The sequence below is a fragment of the Arvicola amphibius genome, chromosome 4, assembly GCF_903992535.2.
Source record: "Arvicola amphibius chromosome 4, mArvAmp1.2, whole genome shotgun sequence".
In the NCBI taxonomy this organism is placed as follows: domain Eukaryota; kingdom Metazoa; phylum Chordata; class Mammalia; order Rodentia; family Cricetidae; genus Arvicola; species Arvicola amphibius.
In genome coordinates this window covers 132,823,534-132,848,697 of record NC_052050.1, presented here as the reverse complement: position 1 = coordinate 132,848,697, position 25,164 = coordinate 132,823,534, and the positions used below count along the sequence as shown (strand labels likewise).

The 25,164-nt window shown below is 43.2% G+C and overlaps 1 protein-coding gene across 3 annotated transcripts in view; it reads left to right on the top strand.

Annotated features, from left to right (window-relative positions):
- Positions 1-25,164, top strand: part of Slc7a2 (solute carrier family 7 member 2) — a 55,058-nt gene that overhangs the window by 23,926 nt on the left and 5,968 nt on the right. For 2 of the 3 annotated variants that reach the window (XM_038325235.1, XM_038325236.2), the window contains exons 2-8: positions 11,826-12,216; positions 13,032-13,187; positions 17,159-17,324; positions 18,189-18,322; positions 19,190-19,412; positions 22,128-22,264; positions 24,013-24,115. In XM_038325235.1, coding sequence (XP_038181163.1) covers positions 11,841-12,216; positions 13,032-13,187; positions 17,159-17,324; positions 18,189-18,322; positions 19,190-19,412; positions 22,128-22,264; positions 24,013-24,115 — 1,295 coding nt within the window. In that variant the 5' untranslated portion in view covers positions 11,826-11,840. Of the gene's footprint in view, positions 1-11,825; positions 12,217-13,031; positions 13,188-17,158; positions 17,325-18,188; positions 18,323-19,189; positions 19,413-21,778; positions 21,919-22,127; positions 22,265-24,012; positions 24,116-25,164 lie in introns of all 3 variants that reach the window. The other variant, XM_042054848.1, reaches the window with a different exon arrangement.

Genomic DNA, 25,164 nt, shown 5'->3' with positions numbered 1-25,164 from the left:
GATTCTTAAACAAACGTGTTCTTTGTTGGCATAAGATAAAAAAAATTGAGTTAGCTAGTGGGAGTTGGGAGCTACAGTTTGCAGTAAATACTCTTTTTGGTGGTATTCTTAAAAATGTATCTTGGTGATAGGGAACTACTTTGCTTGTTCCTGAGAACATTCTGTAAGGACGCGGTCCATACCTCTCAAATCCATTTAGAGTTGGTTTTTAAGTACTCAGAGAAAGTGTGGCTATAACTCCATAGTCCTAAATGGCAAAGCTGTTTGAGAAAAACAAACATCAGATATCACAAGCATCCTGTCAGATAGTGAATGCTTGGTCTAAGGCAGGGAGGGGGGACAAGAAAACTAGGTAGATACCAGAAGTAATAACTGGCTGCCTTGGGAATTCGCTTGAGGGATCTAATTTTAAAATATGCAGGAATAAAGTAAGTGGTGTGGATTTGTGAAAAGCAACAACAAAATATTAGAATTGAAGTTTTATGAAATAGTTCATTATGTACTTGTCCAAAAAGGGAACGACCTGGAATGGGGACAGTAATTGAGAGAGAAGACAAGCTCCAACGTCCCTTTTGGGGGGATTTGTGCATGAACGCAATCTGACTAGAATAAAACACATATTCCTGGGGGGGGTCCTGAAGCCTGAAGTGAGAGAGAGGAAATACTGAGCCACGTCCACCTGGTTCGTGATTTCGTGTCCAGGTGCATTACACGTAAGGTGTTCAAAGAGTGAGGGCGCAGAAACATGCACTGAATGACCCTCTGTAAACTGGGCACCCCAAAATAGAAGGGAACTAAAGAAGGGAAGAAGCAGTTACCCTTCTTTCCTGACCCGAGACCCCTGGGAACCTCAGGCCAGGCAGTTACATGTTATTCGCCAATGAAAGTCCAGACAGTCCTAGTATGTACTTGGGAAAGAAGGACCAGATCCCCAGGAGGCATCACGAGCTCACCATGAAGAAGTTATGCCTCACAAACCCTACGATTTCCTTTTCATGTGGTTGTTAGGCCAGTGGATATGGGAAGTTTAGACATAATGTATGCTGTATACGATGGTCAGTACCTGTAATTTCAGCATTCCAAAGCTGAGGTTGGAGGATCATAGGCTTTAGGCCAGCCTGAGATACAGATACAGAGCGAGACCCAATCTCAATAAAAAGCAGGTGGGGAAGATACCAAAATAATACATCAGGATTTCACAAAGCATTTGACTCCACTTACTGTGACACCCTCGGCTAGATAGATAGGTGAGGAGATAGGGTAGAGAGAAATAAAAGTTAATTGGTAGGTGTATGATGTGCCCAGAGTTTTGTCAACGGGCCGACTTCGTTAGAGGGACATTCTTGGTGATGCCATATGCGCTTGCCTATGTAAGGCATGGCGTTTTAAATATAATTTACTTAAAGTTGGAAAACATACCTGTCAAAAATTGCAGTGATACAAAAATAGGTAGGGTACTTGATGAATTGATTGCTGGACCTTTATTACAGCAGTCACAAATATGACACTGAAGATGCTAACTTTCAGTTTTGAAATGGTATGGTTAAACCCCGGAGTTAAGGCATCCACTTGTATAGATATCTTTGATTAAAAACAGGCATGTATGTTTGAGTTGACTACAAACCAGGTGTGAGTCAGTCGTAGATGTCTGACTGTACTTCAACATCTGTGGGGGGCACAAGGAACGCAGCAAATAAAATACAGACTGATGTTTCAGGAAACTTAACAGCCTAAAGGAGTAGGCTGGTTTCTAGAGCTTGCCATACAAAAGTACGATAAACCAGGTGACTTTAAACAGAAAGGAACTGTGTCATGATTCTGAAGTTACAGGTCCAAGAATCAGAATGACAGCTAGGGCACAGTTCCCTGGAGAACATGGAGTCACCCCCTCTTTCATTCTGTCTTCTTAGAGTGGGTGACTTTCAACTTTTGGTGTTTGTTGGGTAAAATATCCATCACTAATTTATGCCTCTGCTACCACGTGGCATTTTCCTGTGGGGCACGTGGCAGTTTTTCTTCATATGAGAACACAAGCCATTCTGCCAGGGGCTTGGTTTAATGATCTTAATGCCTGCAAAGACCCTATATCCATTTCATGTCATCAGGCAGGGTACTAGGGTTTAGCATTTCACAGCTGTTTAAGAAACACAACTCAGCCTGTAATGAGGAGTAAAACGTGTTCATCCAAGTGGTTGCCTATAATTGTTGTAAAGACAGAAGTGACACAAAAATACAGAGTAGGCTAGGATTGTATTGTAGCATGTATGCTTTTTTAAAAAATGTGTGAGGTTGTAGATTGGATCCCCAGCACCAAGAGAGAAAAAACAAGAGCCACTGTTGGGAAAACATGAGTAACCTAATTTAATGCAAAGAGAGCTATCAGGTTAAAAAAAAAAAAAAAAGGAAAAGTCATTTTCCAAGAAGACTCACCAAGTAGAAGCTCTAGGCTCTGTGTTCTGAGGAAGTTACAAGGAAACCCATTGTTGCTCAAGGCAGAGAGGAGGGAACAGAAGATGGGCTGAAGAGATAGTGAGGAGCAGGTCCAAGGCCTATGTGCCATGTTTGTCATGTGTATTGGGGGCGGTTAAAAACAGTAAATTGATAGATGTATGTAGGGTGGAAGTGGACTGTAAGCAAGTGAGACTTTGTATGGCCACATCTGGAACTCTCTGCCTTCACCTCAGAGGCTCTCTATGTTGTTAGACTTGAATGGATGTACGTATATAATAGAGGACGTCTTTGGGCAGCGGCCATATGGATTTATTTGAAGGAGGAAACACATTCCGGAGATGAAAAGTTTTCTAGCAGGGAAGGCTGCCCACGGGGAGGACAGGATGCCTTCGTACCCAGCCTCTGCGTGAGGGCAAAGATGAGGAAGGCAGCCTGTACCAGTGAGGTGAAGAGGAAGCTGTTTCCATAAAGATCCTCTACGTGAAGCGTCCATGAGGTTTGAGAGGGGGCAGGAAGATTTCTAAACTATATTACATGTCCTTTAAAAAAATTAAGAAAATTAAAAATCTTAGTGTTACTGGAGAATTATTAAATACTTGAATTCATTTAAAAATCTTGGCAGCATTATTCAGATGATTTGGCTGTGCTGGGCTGTGCTGGGCTGTGCTGGGCTTGGCTGTGCTGGGCTGTGCTGGGCTTGGCTGGGCTGGGCTGTGCTGTGCTGGGCTGTGCTGGGCTGGGCTGTGCTGGGCTGGGCTGTGCTGTGCTTTGCTGTGCTGTGCTTTGCTGTGCTGTGCTGTGCTTTGCTGGGCTGGGCTGTGCTGGGCTTGGCTGTGCTGAGCTGTGCTGGGCTGCACTGGGCTGTGCTTTGCTGTGCTGGGCTGTGCTGGGCTTGGCTGTGCTGGGCTGTGCTGGGCTGTGCTTTGCTGTGCTGTGCTTTGCTGGGCTGTGCTGGGCTGTGCTGTGCTTTGCTGTGCTGGGCTGTGCTGTGCTGGGCTGGGCTGGGCTGGGCTGGGCTGGGCTGTGCTTTGCTGTGCTGTGCTGTGCTGTGCTGGGCTGGGCTGGGCTGTGTTGGGCTGTGTTGGGCTGGGCTGTGCTGAGCTGGGCTGGGCTGTGCTGGGCCGTGCTGTGCTGTGCTGTGCTGGGCTGTGCTGTGCTGTGCTTTGCTGTGCTGTGCTGGGCTGTGCTGGGCTGGGCTGTGCTGGGCTGTGCTATGCTGTGCTGGGCTGGGCTGTGCTATGCTGTGCTATGCTGTGCTGGGCTAGCCTGGGCTGTGCTAGCCTGTGCTGGGCTGTGCTGTGCTGTGCTGGGCTGGGCTGTGCTTTGCTGTGCTGTGCTGGGCTGTGCTGTGCTGTGCTGTGCTGTGCTGTGCTGGGCTGGGCTGGGCTGGGCTGGGCTGGGCTGGGCCGTGCTGAGCTGGGCTGTGCTGGGCTGTGCTGGGCTGGGCCGTGCTGGGCTGGGCTGTGCTAGGCTGTGCTGGGCTGTGCCATGCTGTGCTGGGCTAGCCTGGGCTGTGCTGGGCTTTGCTGGGCTGTGCTATGCTGTGCTGTGCTGGGCTGTGCTATGCTGTGCTGGGCTAGCCTGGGCTGTGCTAGCCTGGGCTGGGCTGTGCGGAATCCCATTTGTCTTTGCTGACACACTGTAGTAGTCGCAGTGAGAGTCTTTAAGCTCCTGTCTTTGGTCCAGCTCTCTCTGCTCTTTCCCTGTTTATTCCTTCAGCTGACCACTCATTCTCTCAAGCATGATTATACAGATCATTGCAATAAATTTGTTCAGCCAAAAATGGCATGTGAATATACGCGTTCTGTTTCACACCGAACAAGCAATGTTATCTTCTTTGGGGAGGAGGGAAACAGAGGGCACATAAATAAATACAACAGTACGTTTATCAAGGTACATTTGAGAGGGATTTCAGCACTCACCCCTCTCTCTTGGAGAGGATCTGAATCAAACTCCAATCCTCAAAACCTTCCTCCCTCCCTCTTCTCTTGGAACAGGTAGATAGGTAATCTAAAGACACTCATTCTTTTGACTGTTGGCTTTTCTTTCGAGTGAGTGGAGTATCTAGGGGCTGGCAGAGAAGGCAGAGAAATGTCTTGCTGACTTTAGTGGCTCAGAGGACCTGGGATAAGGACAGAAGCAGAGGGCCAGGGGACAAGCCAGCAGCAGCCGGGAACACACAGGTCAATATCTCTTTTCACGTGTGTGGGCGAGAAAGCAAATGTTCCGAGGATAGTTGGCCAGCAGATCAGAACACGGTATTCACGTGGAGAGCTGCAGAATTCACAGCTGGAAGGGTAAGCTAGAGACGGAGCCCAGAGGGAAATCCAGGATGGAGGCAGATGAGAGTCCAGTGTGAATAAGCATTAAAATCTTACTAGTTGTAGAACATAATTCTTGTATCTGTGTTCTAATGTTCTTGATATATATATATGGAAATACATATGATATATTTCTAAGAGTACTTAAAATTATGGAAACTAAATTCTGCTTTCTTAATGTAATTCATTCACAAACCCTTGTACAGCATAGTTTCAAGTATTTGCCGCTTCCCCCAAGCATCATTTAAAGTGAGAACTGAGAAACAGCAGTTTTGATTTCCTGGACAGAGCTAGGACTCAGAGTCTAAGGTATTGTGCGCTCTCTCTCTCTCTCTCTCTCTCTCTCTCTCTCTCTCTCTCTGCACATTAGTGCTAAAGACCAAAGACTATGCAGGCCAAATCAGACAGTGTTTTATTCAAAGTAGAAGAGAGTGTTTTTCTTTCTTCCTACAGTCTTCTTAACAACACCATAAATGTGTTTATAATGTGAATTACTGGCTTTAAAATACTTTATGTTGGATATTAATATATTTTTGTGGGTTTGTGTGGGTATGAGGTATGAGTGGTATGAGTGTATGTGACCATGTTTTGTGTGTGTGTGTGTGTGTGTGTTTGTGTGTTGCACTCTTGAGTATACACAGGCAGAGACCATAGCTGGATAGCAGGTGTCCACCTCTCTCAGGTTGTCTTATGGCCTTCAAAGTGGCTCTTTGGAGAGAATTGGAAGCTCTCTATTTGGACTATGCTAGCGAGCCAGCAAGCTCTGGGATCCACCAGTCTGTTTGTCCCTAGTGCTGGAGTAAAGGCTTACATGTCATACCCAGCTTTTTATGTGGTTGTTGGAAATTCAATGCCAGGCTTCCAGACTTGCAGAATGAATGTGCTTACCCACTGAGCCATCTTGCTATCCCTTATTTGGTTTTTGTGAGTCATTTTTATAAAACCTACTCTGCCCACCTTATTTAAATACCTTAAAACCTTTATTGATGAATGACTATCAGATAGTTTTCATATTATGAGATAATTTCAGTTTTAAATCACATAGTAATATGAACTGCTGCTGTTTAAAATTAAATCAAAGTGGACAGTTGGATGAACTTTTGGTAAGGATTTTGTATATTGATAATTATTTTAAGGATTTTTCTTTTATTATTTATTATAGAAATTATATTATTATTTTTGCAAAATTTGGGTTTGTTTTTTTTTTTTTCAAAGAAAGGGATTTCTCCAAAGAAGTAAGAGTCTATTTGAACTTCCAGTTATCTTTCAGAAGTAACAGAGGTTATGGCTTCATCAAAATACCAAAAATGGTTTTTGAAGATTGTGGATATTGCTTCATTGTCAGAAGAAGAATGAACTAAATGGGTTCTCTCGTTTATAGTTTTTGCTTTAGGGACTATCTACATTGTAGGCAGCCTGCTTTACTTACTACTTATTTGGTTTTTGAGACAGAGTCTAGGGCTGGCTTTGAACTCTTGATCTTCTTATGTCAGCCTTCAGAGTGCTGGGGCTGTCCCCTTCTTGAAGATTCACTGCTTCCAGCTCCTGCTGAATCTGAACAGTGCGCCCCCTGCCGTGCATTCTGGCAGTGCAGGACTTCCTTTAACTGAGCCAGTCCGCCCGTCTCTCCTGTCTCTGCGTTCCCTGGGACGGTTTTAAAGGCATTCCACTTAGGCTAAGAAAGTTTCAACTTTTGGAATTTCTAAGGCTTGACCTTTTAGAGAACTTGTCATTTTGTTGAGCAGTTGATCGTCTGAATTCAGTCTTTACAGAAATATGAAAATAAAAACTTGTACGAGGAATTGTTGACAGTTGTGGCATATTAATAACGTGTCAAGACGGCCAAGGTTGCATTTTAAGAACTTCGTTGTTTCTAGTTGGGCTCGTTTTTTAACATTATCCTCGGTTTGCATATTCTAAATATAACTTGTGGTTCTGCACCGTGGGGATGAGTTGGCATGCCTTCCCTTGCTTCCTCTGAGCACACAATAGGAGTGTTTTATTCTCAATTAGCCGATGCCAAGTGAACTTACAAAGTTCCCTTAATCAATAGCAGTGTTTCAAAAATCTTCCCAAGATGCCAGCAATAGCATTGTTCGCAGAACGTCAGAAGTGCCAAATCAGAGCATTCTTCTCAAAATTGAAAATGTAGTGTCAGAAGTGACCTACCCTCACCACAAGAAATAACTTTATAGCAAAACCATGAAACTAGGTATCCAGCTACATTTTTTTGAGCTAAAAAATGGGTGTGAATTCTTGTAAAATTCCTTTCCCACCACAGTTTGATGGAAGGAATTTTTGCCTAGCAGTGAGACAAGAGTGGTCAGATTCTAACAGCCAGCTAAATCAAGTAGCTTCGGGGGGCCGTTCAGGGTGGCAGACTGAAGGGTGTTCTGCCTCTGGAAAAACAGTGGCTAGAGGAAATCGGCGTGCCCTGAAGCATTTATCAGTTCTTTGCCTCCAGACAAAAGACCTCTGCTTCTCCTACTCCCATCTTAGTCCAGGCTCATACTTGCAGCATCTGGAATCCAAAATTTGGTGACTAACCCAGAAATAAGTAAAGCAGTCTGTTTCCTGAGCACTGGCTGCCTCAAAGGGTGCTAAGCACAGAGATTCTTTCAGATCATATGAGTTTCCTTGGCACCCTGGAATGGACAGGGCATAAAAGGTAGAATTAAGGGAATAGAAATTGTTTTTAAAAGAGCCACGGTCATTTTTTAGAGTTTCTTTCAGAAGCAATACTAAATGAACCCCTCACACCTTTGTTTTGCTTTATTTTGCTGGGTTTTTTGTTTGTTGTTTGTTTGTTTGTTTGAGACAGGGTTTCTCTGTGGCTTTGAGGCCTGTCCTGGAGCTAGCTCTTGTAGACCAGGCTGGCCTTGAACTCACAGAGATCTGCCTGCCTCTGCCTCCCGAGTGCTGGGATTAAAGGCGTGTGCCACCACCGCCTGGTTTATTTTGCTGTTTTGATTTGTGTTGGGTCTGTTTAGTTTATACAGCATGGCCACTTTGCCGAAGCCCCCATCGCTGGCCACTTGCTCCTTCGTCACTGCGGCATTGTCTCCCATTCCTAAGCCACACGCAGCTGGAGCAGAGACAGATAGATAGGCAGGGCATACTCAGATGTCCCCTAACTCTAAAGGACATAATGACTGGGACATTCAAACCAATAGGGTGTAGGCTACAATCCCCCAGAGCAAAGGTGACTGAATGTGTTCCCCTACCAGGACCGTGACCAGAGGGGACCAGTTGCCTTCTCTCTTCCCTCCAACCCTGCTGAACTTGCAGTGTTAGGCTGTGTTTCCTCTGCTCTGCTAACTCCCCATGCATGTAAGCTGTGCTGAGCTGTCTGGTCAGTAAAACCAGAAGCTCCCCGTGAAGGTCCGGTGGTGTTGCGAGGGCCGCTCTTCCAGCCCCTGCTCGTCCAGCCCCTGCTCGTCCAGCCCCTGCTCGTCCAGCCCCTGCTCGTCCAGCCCCTGCTCGTCCAGCCCCTGCTCTTCCAGCCCCTGCTCTTCCAGCCCCTGCTCGTCCAGCCCCTGCTCGTCCAGCCCCTGCTTGTCCAGCCCCTGCTCTTCCAGCCCCTGCTCGTCCAGCCCCTGCTCTTCCAGCCCCTGCTCTGCTTTCCCTCAACCCTTAGGTTCACTCACCTTTTGCCAGTTGAGCTTCACTTCCTGCCAATTCCTTTTCCTCCCAACGTCAGGCTTCCAGTTGTAATACTTTTCCAGTAAGGTATTCAGAGAAGCCCCATTAGGCCTACTTTTTACATCCACCAACATTTCTTGTTTGGCAAGTGACTCGGGAGCAGTGGTTCTCAGCCTTCCTAATGCTGTGACCCTTTAATACTGTTCCTCATGGTGTTACTTCATAGCTGTCATTTTGCTGCTGCTTTGAATCGTAATGTAAGTTTTTGATATGCAGAACATCTGATATGTGACCCCTGTAAAAGGGTCATTTGACTCCCCAAGGGGTTGAGACCCACAGTTGAGAACCTTTGCTCCAGCGTCACCAATGGGTTTATCTTATTTCTATCGTAGGTGGACTGTGATATTGGCTAACTAGACAACACCTTAATTTGTTCATCTCTACAATGAAATTAATAATAGACCTGATCTTACAGGAACACTGAAAAGGTTTTGGGATTGGACAATAAAATAAAAGATGTCAGGGCCTACCAAGAACATAAAAACACCAGAGACCTACACTGTTAAAATCAGTAGCACTTGCGAATTAGTGGCAGGTATGAGATAATTTTGGGAAGGCCTTCTCCTGATGTTTGCAGTGGTCTCTATGGAGTGACTGGCACCAGCAGCTTGGGGAAAGGAACAGGTGGTACCCTGTGGCATCCTGGGTGATTTATTGGCCAGCCATTGCTGAAGGGAATCGGCGCCTGCTTGGTGCTGGTGCTGCGACCAAGCCAGGGCCCAGTGCTGACTGGGCAGCTGCTCTGGTTACCACAGAGCCCAAGGCTTTGCTTTCCTTATTCCACTTTTTGCTGCATTCTCTCTTCCCTTCCCCTGGGAACAAAGTTACGTGCTAAAATACAACAACAACAAACAAAGAAACAAAAGCCATGTCCCATCTATTCCAATGAAACCGCTCCATCTGTACCACGGCTGTGTTTTCAGCTGTTCCCGAGGTGAGTGTACCCACGTGTTCCAAACCACCCGTTGTCTTTAGGAACATCCCCAAACCCTGCAGCAGCTATTCATTTGTTGTATAACCTTAGGAGAAATGCTTGCCCGTGGGAAATTTGAAACAGTACATTTCTGCCTCCACTTTCTAGCCATGCTGATTCAGTACTTTAAGAGAAAGGACACATGCCCTTACTACGGTGCTTTGGACATTTGCAACCATCTCAATTGTACTGTCGATTCTTACTTGTCTCGACTTTGCCATTCGCCTCTCTGGGGAATACCTGAGAGGAAGAAGTTGTTTATATGTGGAGAAAAGATAGGGTAAGATGTTAGGAGAAATAAATGCAGGGCTTGTTTTTGTCGTTGGCTAGTCCAGGTGCAACGGTTACCATTTCTGAGCAAATAATACCTTGCTTTGAGAAATTTATGTCTCAAAGATAAGTAAAAAGAATTACCATTGGTCAGCCATGCCATATTGTTTTCCCCCTTTGCCGACTTATTTAACCTATAGTATAATTTAAAACTTTGTTTTGGAATTTTAAAATCGTGGGAACAGAGTTGATGTTGACTATGGAGATTGTGAAATCAAAATATCTAATCTGAAGAAAAAAAGGAGGGGTAGGCAAGGATCCTTGTACTGTGTACATCGTAACTGCGTTTCTCTCCCTCAGTCCAGACATGCAAAGTGCAGATTTCGCACCACGAAACTGGCAAAGGGATGAGAAAGAAAAACCTGGGTCCTAACTGGGACAAGCTAATTGGTTGCAGGCTCTTGGGACCACTGCCACGCTGGCTTGCCACCTTTCATCCCCCCTGTAGTAATATTGTAGGACAAGTGATTGTCACGCAGGGACCGTTTGACATGTCCGCCTTGACATGGGCTAGAGGGGAAGGATTCGTTTCAATGACGATTGCATCAAGTATGGAAAAAAAGCCACAATCCAGGATGGACGATTTTTTTTTCTGTAACTAGCAGGGGACATCAGCCCCCTGGTTTTAGATCATCGGGTATGAGGGTTTACTAGACCCAGAATTCTCTGCTGTCAAATTGATGACCTGGATTGAAGACATTTTAGAAGTTACATTTCCGGGTTGCTGAAGAAGTACTGATACTTAGAAGTTGTCATCATTCCGGCTGGGAGTGGACTGGGGAGGACTCACGTGTATCATTAGCCTCAATAAAATCGTATAGCGACATGCTCATAGTGCTAGTCCCCGCAGGCTCGCTTCAATCTCAGCTCATGTGGATTTCTCTTCCTCAAACAAAGTCACTGTTTTAGAACTTAACAAAATAATCATTTGTTCCAAAAAAAAAAAAAGCTATGTACCTATTTCTGCTATCATCGGGGATGTTAGAGCCCAACTATCCTAAGGCCAAGGCTGTAGGGTGAGTGTCGCGTGCAACAATCTCATAAGTTTGTGTTATTGTTGATGAATATGATGAAGTTGAAGGGACCAGCATCCTACAGCAGCAGATCACTGTGCCGGTGTTCAGCCCATGAAGTACAGGCAGACATGACTTAATATCTACAGTTGCATAGACGGATACACAGCAGCCTCCACCCCTCTTCCTCCATTGCCTTCAGTCTGCTGAATTACATGTCTCTGTAGGCAAAGTCAAATAGACTTTTAAAATTGCAGTATTTCTTTTGTGCATAAGTTATACCTATTGCTTGGCTGAAATACATAGAAGTAAAAAATTAACTCACCATCAAAATATGGTTAGGCCATTATTTTGGTTCAGACCTTTTTTTTGCTGCAGTACATGTGTGTGTGTGTACATTACTGAAATTCATACTTTGTTTTATATAATGGTATTTTCCAGGCTTAAATTGTTTGGGCCAATGGGGCTCTTTCTCTTCATTATTCTTAAGAGGGAAATGGTATGGCTCTGACACATTCATTAAAGCTTTCAAGTATATAACCTTACCTACTTTTAGGCCAGAGCTAGACTGTAAGCCCCTTAAACGAGAGGCCGCATGTGTGGCCATTCTACATATATTCCTAGTGCCACCTTGGCATTTGAAAAGGCTCTGAAATCTTGAATTGGATGAATGATTAAAGAAGAAAATGGTTTTAAGGGCAGGATCTAAACCTTGTCTTCTAGTGAGGGGTAAATTAGCCATCTAAGAAGAAATGCATTCCTTTCAGTGTGTCTACAGAAACACAATAATTGGACCAAATAGTTAATCTTTCAAATCACCTACCCTTCCACCCAAAAAGTAACTCGTTGGAGTCCTTTTAATTTTTCGTGTGTGACACTCGGGAAGTGAGCAGCTTTCTCACCTTTAATCCTTCTGGTTGCTCCGAACCAATTATCTACTAAGCAAAGGGGGAGCCAGCTGTCTGTCTTTGCTCCGTGGGAGGGGAGATGGGCGCAGAGCCCTCCTAGTAACCCCTCCTTTCCTTCCTCCCCTAGGCTGCTCTCTTCACCATGATTCCCTGCAGAGCGGCGCTGACTTTTGCACGATGTCTGATCCGGAGAAAAATCGTCACACTGGACAGTCTAGAAGATTCCAAACTCTGCCGCTGCTTAACCACCATGGACCTCATCGCCCTGGGGGTTGGAAGCACTCTTGGCGCTGGGGTTTATGTCTTGGCTGGGGAAGTCGCCAAAGCAGATTCTGGGCCCAGTATTGTGGTATCCTTCCTCATCGCTGCCTTGGCCTCGGTGATGGCAGGCCTTTGCTACGCTGAATTTGGGGCCCGAGTCCCCAAGACTGGATCTGCTTATCTATACACATACGTAACGGTTGGAGAACTGTGGGCCTTCATCACTGGCTGGAATCTCATTCTGTCATATGTCATAGGTAAATTCCAAAAACAAATATCGGTTGTGTACAGGGTAAAAATAGCCGCCCCGAGACTCTCGGCACTAGGGGTGAGCCTGCACGTCTCAGCTTGTCCCCCAGCTCGTTTTTGTCATCTCTGAAATACGTCCTCACTGCCGAAGTCTTCCCCCTTGAATTCATGATTCTTAACGGGTTTGAAAATGGTTTGAAGTTTAAATTTTTTTTTTCTTTTCACGAGTTTGTGTGGTGTGTCTGTGTTTACATGTATGCTGGTGAATGTGATTCTGTCTTCGAGGGCGCAGGAAGGTCCGAGAACATATCAGCATCTTCCTCAATTGCTCTTCTCTTTCTTCTCTGAGGCAGGATCTCTCAGTTGAGCCCAGTGGTTACCTTCCAGCTCGACTTGGCCAGCTTGCTCTGGGGCCCCGCCCCTGCCTCCCAAGGCTAGATTTACAGGCTGTGCTCCCCAGTGCTATCTACTTAAGGGTCTGACTTGACACCTTGCTTGTGCGGCAAGTGATTTAACTGCTCAGCCATCTCCCTAGCTTCTAGAAAGTTCTTTTTTACAAATAAAGTTGCCAGATATGAGCATTTACACACCTGTATGAGGTCTACCTGGGATAGCAAGATCCTGCCTCAAAAAAAGAGAAAAGAAAAGAAAAGTGTTCTTGTCATCTTTTTGTATATGTAATAGCGATTTGGCTTTCTAATGTGATTAAAGTTTTAGTCGGTGTGAACTAAGCCAGGTTTATCCAGGATCAAGTAAGCAGATGAGTTTTGTTTATTTCCTACCTGTAACCTTTTTATTCTCTGAACATTTTGCTTTGGGGAAGGTACATCCAGTGTCGCCAGAGCGTGGAGTGGCACCTTCGATGAACTTCTAAACAAACAAATTGGTCAGTTTTTCAAGACGTATTTCAAAATGAATTATACTGGCCTGGCGGAATACCCAGACTTTTTTGCTGTGTGCCTTATATTACTTCTGGCAGGTAAGAAAACCAGTCCTATGCTGTTCCCTGTAATGCACCACACCGAGGGGCCCCCCGGAAAGTAGGCTATGCTGATTTGAAGCCTGGATTCTCTGAATGAGGTCAGCGTATCCTAGCAAGGCCCTTGGGATCCGTGTGGATTCTCTGCGGGGTTTCATCTCCCCTGCGGGTTTCACAATAGGATTCAAGGTGTGTGAAAGGGAGGCCCCTGGCTTTGGAGGAGAAGGCACCTGGATTGCAGTAAGTCTTAGGTTGGAGGTGCCTGTCTTTGTTTTGAGAGCATCGGTCTTTAAATACCAATGAGAGACATTCAAGAAGAGGAAGGGCATTTCCATAAGGAAAAAAATGTGGAGTTTCATGGTATTGTTTTACCCTGTTAAATGCAACCTGGGTCATTAGCAGACATATTATTTCTAGAAAAAAAAAGTGCTGTTTTCCTGTCATGTGCCTACTGCAGACACTTGTTTGAAAAGGAAGCATTCAGCTACCGGGCATTATCTAATGCTGATAATCCATAGACAGACAGACTTGGTAAAGGACAGTCTCAGTGTGGTACAATAGCGCTTTAAACAGGCTCAAGAACTACAGTAGGGGCATCCAGGCTTTTCATCTTTCTCTGCCGCTCACTGCATGCAGGATTTGAAAGGTGTGCTCCGTCTCCTCCTCCCTCAGTGTGTTCACTCATGAACTGTGAAAACCGCCGACTGCCTCGCGCAGCTCCTGGCATAGAGCACAGTACGCACGCAGATGGCAGCCAGTTTCATTGTGTGAGCAGAGTTAGTCCCTGCTGTCCCTTACATGAACTATTTGAGCATTTTCTGTTATGACTGTCCTTTTTATCTGCAGACCCTCTTAAAGTCGATCTGTTTGTTCCAGCCTCTTACTTGATTTACCCTGAGTAATTGGCCTCTCGCTTTCCTTTTCTGCCTCATCCTCTGTTTTCTCCCAGGGCTCAACGAGTGTGACAGAAATAATTTTCTATTAGGAAATGTTTTACCTGGACAGTTTCACACTTCAGAAAAATAGCCTTATGTTAAAAAATCTGCATTAGTTAAGAATATTATAAAGATAGGGAAACAAACATGAACAGATTCCATAGATCCATAATATTGTGTACTTTGCTTCCAGCGTTAAGAGAAATACCTTCCGGGTCGGTGACGTGGCTAAGTCGGTAAAGGTGACTGCCTTTAAGCATGAAGACCCAAGTTCAGTCCCCGGAGCCACAGTAGGAGGAGAAACCAACTCCCCAAAGTTGTCATTTTATTTCTGCCCTTGAGCTCCCTCCACCTCCCTTCCCTACCCTTATGCATACAAAATCTTTTAATTTTAAAGGTTTTTTTAAAAAGAAATACATCCACTATTTTTCATTATGTGATATTAAATGAACTTTACTGATTCAGTTTAGTTTCAGAGCAGCCTAGTTAATATTATCATGTTTTATTTAGAAATGGCTTCGATAAACTTAAAATATTCAGCTTTAATCTCTTAATAATGAGAAGTCTGTAGCTATGGCACATGTTCAGAGCTGTTTGATTCTATAGCAACAAGACCTCTACTTTAGCCTGAATCTGTGTCCTCTGCTCAATTCTCTTCAGTATCTCTCTTTTTTAAAGTAGTCTAAATTTACATTAAAACTTTGTTCCTAGACTATTTGAAAATGAAAATCTCCCATTATAAGTAGTGCCTCAAACAAATTGCAATGCCACATGTCCGCTGAAACTTGTTTTATGAAAGCTACCAGGGAGTCATGAGTAGCGTTCAGATGAGGTAGTTATTGGGATCTAATCTGTGGGTGGCAGATAGAAACTCAAGTAGGGAGTGTGCTGGCATGTTTGGAGCCTCATATAAAATGTGGCTGTGGCTCTGTTCTTCTTGAAGGTGGGCACCAGAGGCATCCCACCCAATTGCCAGTTGCAGAGTCCATAGTTGTGCCAACCCCACAGCATTCCTTTATGCCATTAATGCAGTTTTTTTATAGACACAGAGACAGGCTTTATTTGTGAGGTGCAAGCAGGGAATGCTATACTCTGTGTGTGTGTGTGTGTGTGTGTGTGTGTGCGCGCGCGCACGCGTACATACATATACATATGTCATTCATCGGCAATTCAGGTAGCCATGGGAATTTCCCACTTGCATGGCCTTTTCCCCAAGCACTGGAAAGCCCTAGCTATAAGGCACTACATTGTGCTAAAACTTCAAAACATTTTCACGACCGTTGTGTCTTTCTAGCCTGACTTACCAACTCCCGTTCTTCACTTTGTGTTGAGTGTGTTGTTTTGTCGAGCGTGAAATGCCGCTGCTCTCACCTCTGCCTGCCCAGTTCTGCTTCTGTGGCAGGGGATGCTGTGGATGCAGGGGAGAGGCTAGCAGAGCTGTGGCACTGTCTTTTCATGGCAGCCATTGCCCCAGTAGTAAAAGCTGGACTAAGAGCCACACTTCATATAGTGTATCAAGTGGGTTAAAGATGGAGATAGGATGAGCATAATAATCACTTAAAGCTGAAGGGAAACATGAATATGTGAGGGTTGAAGTTTGGGGGGGAATCTTGTTAAAAGTAGCTATTAAAATAGGTGCACGTGGGTTAGTCTAGCAACGTTTTACATTTATAAGCAGCAGTATGTTAAGGTTAAAAGTAAGTTACAGGGCTGGGACTGAAGTTCATCGTGAGCATTTGCCTAACACATACAAGGCCGCGGGCTCTCAATTTACCACTGAAAGCAAATGAAGTAATTTTTAAAATGATGGAGATGGAAAATATTACCATGAATGGCTGGCAGAGAGCTAATAACATTAATATCTATAAGTACCTATAATATCTATAAGTACCTCTTATAAATCATTATGATTAAATACTCTGACTTAAAATTTGTGTAATGCGAATGGTGCCAAATCTTGTTCTCTATAAAAATTCATGTTCTGGGGTTGGGAAAATGACTCTGTGGGTAATGTGGCTGCCTCACAGGCACCTGGACAGCCTAGTCAAACTGAGGAGTCCCAAGTATAGTGGGAGACTGTCTCAAAAATGCAGTTCAGTGCAATCAAGAAAGACACCTATATCAGCTTCTGGCTTCCATGTGCATTCTCATGCACACATGCATGTACCCACACATACATGCGTATATACTACACACACATACATACTACATACATACATGCATGTACACATACATACACACACAGACACACAATGCATGCCCTCCTATACACTCTTAATTTGTAGACTATTGTAAGGAAAATGTTAGAAAATGCAGATGGATATTTATATAAGATGGTAATGATGTCAGTGCTGTTTATAAAATAAAACCAAGAGTGACCTAATTGTCTATAAATAAGGGATTAAAGTATCTCCTAAGGGATTAAAGTATCTCCACATAGTATGTCATGCAGCTGTTAAAACTGATGGTAAATTTGTTGATACAGAAATATATGTGTGTGCATGCATATGCAGGAATACCATAGTTGATAGTTATTCTTTATTCCATTCAGTTTTTTCAAACTACTCGAATAGGATATTTATGTTCTTAGTATAAAGTAAATCTGTCATATAAGAATGGATTTAACAGAGAACTGTTTTGGCATGGCACCTAGGAGAATTGTTTTCTGGTGATACGATCAGAAGGTGCATGGCAGACTTTTCCAGTAGCCCTGGAATAGCTGGTAAGGACAGCCTTTCAAATGAGGGGTTCTGCCTGTGCCTGCCGTGGTAACAATAACCAGAGTTACTAGACTTACAGACAGCGTGGAGCTCTTGAGTGTGAGCACAGTCTGCTTCCAGAAATCACAGTAAGTGGCGTCTTCAAAGGCGTTGCTCCACAGAAAAGTAATTAAGTGAACTAGTGAAAGAACTGAAGAAACGGAAGGTAAATGCACGACTGCTAATGCAGGAATATCCAGCGCATGTATAGCACCAGCGTACCATTGCCTTTTCTATGGGTGAAGAGCCCATGTTGACGCCTTCTCTTTCTCCATAGGTCTGTTATCCTTTGGAGTAAAAGAGTCTGCTTGGGTGAATAAATTCTTCACAGCTATTAATATCCTGGTCCTTCTCTTTGTCATGGTGGCTGGGTTTGTGAAAGGAAATGTGGCTAACTGGAAGATCAGTGGAGACTTCCTCAAAAATATATCAGCGGGTGCCAGGTAAAATATTTAGTCCCTCTCCTGCTCCCCTCTCTTCCCCCCTCCCCTCTCTATCCTCTGCTCGTGTTACGAGTGCTGTTCTCTGAGAGCAGCACTTCTCAGTCTTGTTGGTGCTGAGACCTGTCTGGGGGACGGTTCTAGGATGTGACTCCTCTTCCCAGGCTCCCCAAACTAAGGTAGGGATGAGCTTCCAGCTGCACCACTGTGTGAAGCTCTGCAGATGCTGGCTCCCAGTGCAGCCTCTAGGGTGGAGTCTAATCCCTGCAAGAGCTCCCCCTCTGCCCCCCCAACAATTCACCAGGGGGCGAAGAGAAATTTTCTTACCTTATTGTAGAGCATGGCGCACATATGGGATCGCAGATGTCAAAATCCTGCTTCCTGTGTCCTCCGTCTAGCAACATCTATAGAGATCAGCACAGTAGTGCTCACAGGAGCCCAAGGCGAGGGAATGGTACAAGTTTAAGTCTGGCCTGAGCTGTATTTCAGGTTCCAGACCAATGTGGCCTCATAGTAAGACTCTCTCTCTCTCTCTCTCTCTCTCTCTCTCTCTCTCTCTCTCTCTCTCTCTCTCTCTCTCTCTCTCACACACACACACACACACACACACACACACACACTTTGGTCTGGGCCTTCTGTATTTCCTGTTGAATAGCCTGTAGTTGGAAGTCAGTGACATAGAGGTCATCGTGAGGGAATCCATCATGTTCTCCAGAACAAGATGACAGAATAAAGTTTTGGATTTTATAAACATTAGCTCCAAAGAGCCAGTGAGCAACATCAGCCTTCCAAGAATGTGGTTGGAGAGAAATCATCAGAAGGTACAGTGTCCATGAAGTGGCTGACTGTGTCTGTTCTTTCCTTCAGAGAACCGCCTTCTGAAAATGGCACGAGCATCTATGGGGCTGGTGGTTTTATGCCCTATGGCTTCACAGGAACTTTGGCTGGTGCTGCAACTTGCTTTTATGCCTTTGTGGGCTTTGACTGCATTGCAACCACTGGTAAGGGCAGTGTCTCCTCGAGAATTAGAAGCGAAGGGTACCACAACGTAGCTACAGGTACAGCAGAGGGTCAAGGAGACAGGATGAGATGTGGGGTGGGAAGGGTACCATCTCCAGATCCACCTGCAACCCGTGCTACACGTGACACAAAAGCCACTTGGTGTAACTCTCAGAGCACTGGTGTCTGTCCTGCCAAGGGCAGCACCTACCTTGAGGATATTGTGACGACCACCAAAGACAACACATCTGGCTATTGAATGAGGAATTTTAAGTGATGCTCACAATTCTATCTGTAACCTTTTGACTCAGAGCTGTCCCCTCCAGATGGTTATTGTCTTAAATGGTCTTTTCATTCACCAGCCAAAATACTATACCAATTCTTTTCTCTTTATTCCTGGTGATACCCATCCCAGAGTTTGTTGAGCTTTCCAGTTGCACAGCCTTGTAACTGACTCTGTCTGGGTAGCTTCAAACATTAATCTTGTTAGAGACATATTTTGATATTTTTTATAGAAACTAAAGTTTCATATAAATGATTAAATAAGTTTGTTTGGAGCCTTGCAGTTCAAAAGCTCACAGATACCAGTGCAGCTGTTTTCCAAATGACATCAACTACTATTCAAGACCTAAACACTTAAGAGTGCTCGTGTTTCCCCCACCATCCAGCCTTTTGCGAGTAGGAAACTGACTTGTATATTCCATTCTTCTCTTCACCCTCTGCTATTTTGATTATTTTTTGTTAATAGTGACGTATCCTGAAGAAGAGAAGGGAATCTTTATAGAAATAGATAGAGCTCACTAAGAATGCAGAAGGGACAAAAACATGGTTTTGACTGCTTACTAACCTTCCGTTCTATTTTTCCTTAGGGGAAGAAGTCCGGAATCCCCAAAAAGCTATTCCCATTGGAATAGTGACTTCCTTACTGGTTTGCTTTATGGCCTATTTTGGGGTTTCTGCAGCTTTAACGCTTATGATGCCTTACTACCTCCTGGATGAGAAAAGCCCACTTCCGGTAGCATTTGAATATGTTGGATGGGGTCCTGCCAAGTACGTTGTTGCTGCAGGCTCCCTCTGCGCTTTGTCAACAAGGTACATGTACTGTCCTTGGGGCGCCCAGGGGTCTTGCAAAGTGTAGTCAGTGTCTTTAGATTTTCTTTTGTGGGTTTCAAGGGTAGCTGTGTGGTAGAATAATTGGCTAGCATTCTGGAGGCCCTGAGTCAGCACCCTAGCCACTGCTACCATAAGACTGATTTTGTATATTCTAAAAATATCCTAACATGAGGAACACATTATACAACTATGCACTCAGTGAGTAATTTGCCCAGAATCCCTGTCTAGAAATCTTGAGTGATTACATAAAGCCTGAGTGACCATCAGCAGCTGAGTCCGTTTTTTGTTTTGTGTTTGTTCTTTTTTTTCTCTTCAGGATAATGGTGGTAGCACTGGGACACACACCCATCTGTGTCACACATAATCACATACCATGTCAGACACCTTTGGGATGCTCATGTTACTGGCATCAGTATTGCTTGCATTGTGTCAGTTGGAGATTATACACAGACTTCACACTTGGGACAATTCTCCAGGAAGTAATAGTGTGTCTGGGACTGGAAGCCCTATGTGGCGTCATATTTTTTAAAATGTAAATGTGCGTCTGAGCCTTTTTTCCCCTTTAGTGCTGACTGGAATGGATTTACTCAAGAGACAGAAATTACCATTCTGATATTACCAGCGGAAATTCTTTACTTATATGAAAAGAAAAGGGAATTTGATTGTCAAATGTCCGTCTTTTTAGTAGCTACTTATTTACTATGTTACAGCTCATGCCTCAAGTTTCCAGAGCCACTCATATGATATGATCTGGAGCAAAACATTTCATTCTAGTCTGTGCCACACTTCACAGGAGAATACAGGAGAATAGTCTCACATGGAGAATTCCTTTTTTTTTTTTTTTTGCCTGAGAATTCCTTTTTTAAATTGGAAACAATTTTCACAGTTCTGAAACAAGAAATTTTTCTCAATATAATTTATCAACATGACTTCTTTTTCTTTCAAACGTGTTTTTAGTTTCTAGTCCTGATAATACTAAGTGAGTTTAGGAGTTCTTCGTCATCTGCTGTTGACAAGGTTTATTATGAAGAACTTTGAATAGCTTAAAGTCCAAACCCTGATGATACTGTGCCACCATGATCTGCAAAGGGATGAAAGGATCCCTGTGGCTACATCAGCTATTAATGCACAGCCTACTATTGTGGTTGGTTCTTACATGAATATAATTTGAATTTTTGGAAACTTTGGCTATGCTGTCAACTTTGAACAAAAGTTTCTCAGTTTACTGTGTTGAGTTGGCATTGTACAGAAACCAACAGCTGCATTGGTGTAGAAATGTTAAACTTATTTTTTTTTCCATTTGTGCAAGGATAACACACTGTATTAAATATACATATGGTCTTACCTATGTGGGTTTGATGACAGAAACCAAGAAAGTATTCTCTAAATAATGGGGGAAAAGATAAAGAAAAATTAATAGATGTTTTTGGACACAAGATCTTGTTGTATAGCCACAACTGGCCTGGTACTCACTATGAAGTCCAAGCTAGCCTAAATGTTCAGCAGTCTTTTGCCTCAACTTCTTAACTGATAGGGTTTCAGGCATGAGCCACCATGCCCAGCCCCCCCCAAATAACTTTTTATTTAATTAAATATTAATTTATTTATTAATAAACATTAATTAAAATAAATTATTTTACTTCTTTTCTTAAGTAATTACTTTCACGACTGAATCATATGTGGAATGACATAAACAATAAATGTACATAATTCAATTTATCTTAAGAAAAATTGTACATTAAACCTCACTGTAATTAACATTTAATTGTAGCTCCTTCTATATACTAAATCTATAGTATGTTGTTGTTAAAGCCATCCTTTACCTTGATAATTTTAATGCTTGGAACTATTACATTTATCAAAGATCAAGTTATAGGATGCAAAATCATGGTAATATGAAAATACACAATCATTATATGAACGGGTGACTTACTGTGACATAAAATTGATCAATCTTCTTAATTACCCATTATTTTGGGAATTTTGTTTTCTGAATTATGAATGCTAAAAAATCTTAGTGTTTCCTACTTCATTTTATTTTGCAAAAGCTAATTCAGTTTTAATGCAGTAACAATCGTGGATATAAACAAATGACTTACAGTATTGTTTTTAGCCTTATCATTTTGCTGGGCAAGTATTTGCAAAAGTTATCAGTAACACCATGGCCATTACTGGCAGGTGTGTTTAAATGCCCAATCGCAGCACACTGTAAGACTACGTGAGTCCTCGACCACAGCCGTCTTGACGCGTGTTATCCAATCACGGTGTTTCTGCTCTGGGTGTGAATCATGTGTGACCGTGCATGACTGTGTTTGCCATACTGCATGTCTTTGCTTTTTACCCAGTCTTCTTGGATCCATTTTCCCAATGCCTCGTGTAATCTATGCTATGGCGGAGGATGGGTTGCTTTTCAAATGTCTAGCTCAAATCAATTCCAAAACGAAGACACCAATAATTGCTACTTTGTCATCGGGTGCAGTAGCAGGTGAGAGAGCGTTGACTTTTACTAAGAAAAGGGGGATCGTTTTCGTCAAGAACTCTGGAGGATGTAGGCAGTTAGGTGGTTTTCTGTTTCGGATTAGCATAAAGCTCAATGACTTTGTGACTTTTCTATTTTGATTTCTTTGTGGACCGATATGTACCCTTGTAGAATAATACTCAACTCACACTGGATTATGAATTTTTCTATTCTAGTCTTCTGGGTTCTATGTTCCCCTTACCCCGCATTCTGTTTGCCATGGCCCGGGATGGCTTACTGTTTAGATTTCTTGCGCGAGTGAGTAAGAGGCAGTCACCCATTGCTGCCACAATGACCGCGGGGGTCATCTCTGGTAAGCTTTACAAACACAGGTTTCTCCATCATCGGACTAAAATGTGCTGTGCGCATGCGTGGACTTAAAAAGGGTCTGCATGCTGTGCATGTAAGTTAAGAACACAATCATGGATAAATTACTGTGTGAGTATTGGGGTTAACATCTGACAATTACGGTGATGGTGAAGCACTTAAATTCATTCATAACTAATCACTGGGGATTCTGTGTTTTTCCTACTTTAACTATTGAGGTATCTAACCCATGTGTGAAGAGTTCATGACTCTCCCACTATGTATTAGATATCACTCTTCTAACTGATGAATAAACACATAAAGTATAATTTGGGCACAGAAAAATTTCTAAATTAAATCATTGCTTAATATTGGAAATACTGATTTTAAAATAATGATTGTGGGACTATTGAAAAGCTAAACTTTATCAATTCTTAGTCCAGTATAAGAAAAGAAATGCCAAAGGTAATCCGAAGTTGGTTGTCCTCTCTGCGCAGAGGGAAGTAGGTTGCCCAGCAGGGTTAGACCTGCATCCTCTCAGCCCCCACTAGGAACCTAGCTGTCATTCAGTAGGTTTGGACTCCTAGAATCCAGACTGCCTACATTTTGATATGCTACGATGTCCGTGTGAACTACCTCTGGCCAGATTCTTTGAGCATGCGGAAGTTTCCAGGGGTAGCATAGCCCGAGACAACGGTCCTAGTAGCATTTGGCTATTAGTAGTCATTACAAATGTGCTGAAAGTTTAATAATCTATTATATAATTAGACCAGTAATGACGTGTCTGCAGAGGGAGGCATAGGGTGCATTTCCAGAGAGGAGATGAAATATCGTAGGGTTGTAAATACAGGAAAGCTCTGCCCGTAACTGCCCATTGTAACCTTCTTAAGTCAGCCCGTCTATGAAACAGGAAGAATTCTATCAAGGATGACCATGGGAAGTTGCTGGGTTTGGTAAAAATAAGTAAATAAATAGCCAAATACTGTCCATTTTATGTAACTAAAAAGGAACTAATTTCCTCTGCCTCCTAGGACGACTGACTGAAGATAAAGTGAGGTCATAGACTATAAAACTTAAAAAGAGGTCTGGAACACCATGTAATTTGAATGTGGTGCTAGCTATTTACTAAGACAGGGAGTATTATGTGGTAAATTCAGCTAATATAAGGTATTTTTGCTTTTTAACATTGTTGAGATTTTGTGTATGTAGGATCGTAAGTTGATTTTTCATAGCTAATCAGTCTTCCAGAATGTGTGGTTTTAATTTGATTAAAGTTTACTCTACATCCAAAATATTATTTCACTGAAAAAAATAAATATTATTTTGTAAAGGCTATTTAAAATATGTTGAGTTGTATATAACTCGACACAAATGGAATTTAACTCGACACAAATGGAATTTAAAGTGGTTATATAACTTATACACAGCAAACTGGTATTTCCTAGCAGTGCTTGTTTACCTTCCGAGCCCTCAAAAGACAGTACTCTGTCATAATATTTTCACACTGGGTCAAGCCAAGTGTGTTTTAAGTAATCATAGCAGATGTATTTAATGTTTCCTAAGGAGCTGGGGGCTTTGAAGTCTTAGGGGTGGCAGTTTATATAGCCCAGAGACTCTCTTAGGACGTTGTGATATTGATCTGTCATTGCTACCAAAACAGAAGTGTATCAGTCAGCTGTCCCTGAGTGAGTGAGCAACTGTAAGAAATGTCCTCAGAGAGCTTTGGCTTTACCTTTCCCATCTGTTTCCCGATAGCTGTGATGGCTTTCCTGTTTGACCTGAAGGCTCTAGTGGACATGATGTCCATCGGCACCCTCATGGCCTACTCTCTGGTGGCAGCCTGTGTGCTCATCCTCAGGTGAGTCTCTGTTGGTTCTGAAGGGCGTGTGGCAGATGGTGAACAGGGCATGGAGACAGCAAGGACTGCAAAGAGCCAGCAGCAGTGTCACCAAAGTGGGAGGCCACGGCCATTAAAGCAGTAAGATGGAGTACGGGAAGCAGACTTGACTTCTAGCAAAAAGTCAAGTACAGTTTGACCCTTACCGATAGCTTGTCCCAGTCTACAAGGCTGTTTATTAAAATGTGTGGAGATACATAAACGTGTTGTATTTTTTGGAATCACAAATACTAGCAGACTGACAAATAGGCCCCTATTCTTGACTACTACGTGATATTGCCTTTGTTATATTGTCAATATATCCTGAATGTTATTCCAAGTCAATAAATGTATCTACCAAATATGTGTGTAGTTATTAGTACTTTTAGCATCAATGATTTAGTGCTGAGGTTTTCCCTAAGACCTTATTGAGGAGACACCAACAAATCGATGTAAATGATGCTCACGGAAAAGGTAGATTGAGAAGTGTGGAGAAAACATGGCTGAGAATAGCGGTGTAAGTGAACGCACATTTACAGTGGCTTCTTCTACAGTAAAAACTGATATTTCGGTGTACCGATAACTATCCCAGTTTGAAGATGCAAAGCCATAAAATTTGAATTTTTTAAAATAACATTATAAATTTACATTAAGAAATAATAAACGTTTATGTCTGCATATATTCCAAGATGAGCTTGTACCAAAATGCTAATGGGGATTAACTTAATGGCACTATTGGTCATTGTTGCGCCCTTCTGAATTCCTTTGTTGCATTTTCCTTAGTGAAGGCGTTTCTTTTCGGGGGAGGTGGATGGGTAGGGGGAGGGGGGGCATTTCTGAAATGAGCAAAGGCCACAGGTACTAGGAAGTGAAGCAAGCGATACACTGATGGGCTGTAGAGGAATAGGGCAGATAGCAGGAAAATGGTGCCCGTGGGGTAGTAAGGTGGCCGTAGCTAAGTGAGCATCTCTGGGTGAAGTGAGATGAATCAATCGGGCTGGGGATAAGGCAGAGAGACAGACTCTGGTGGC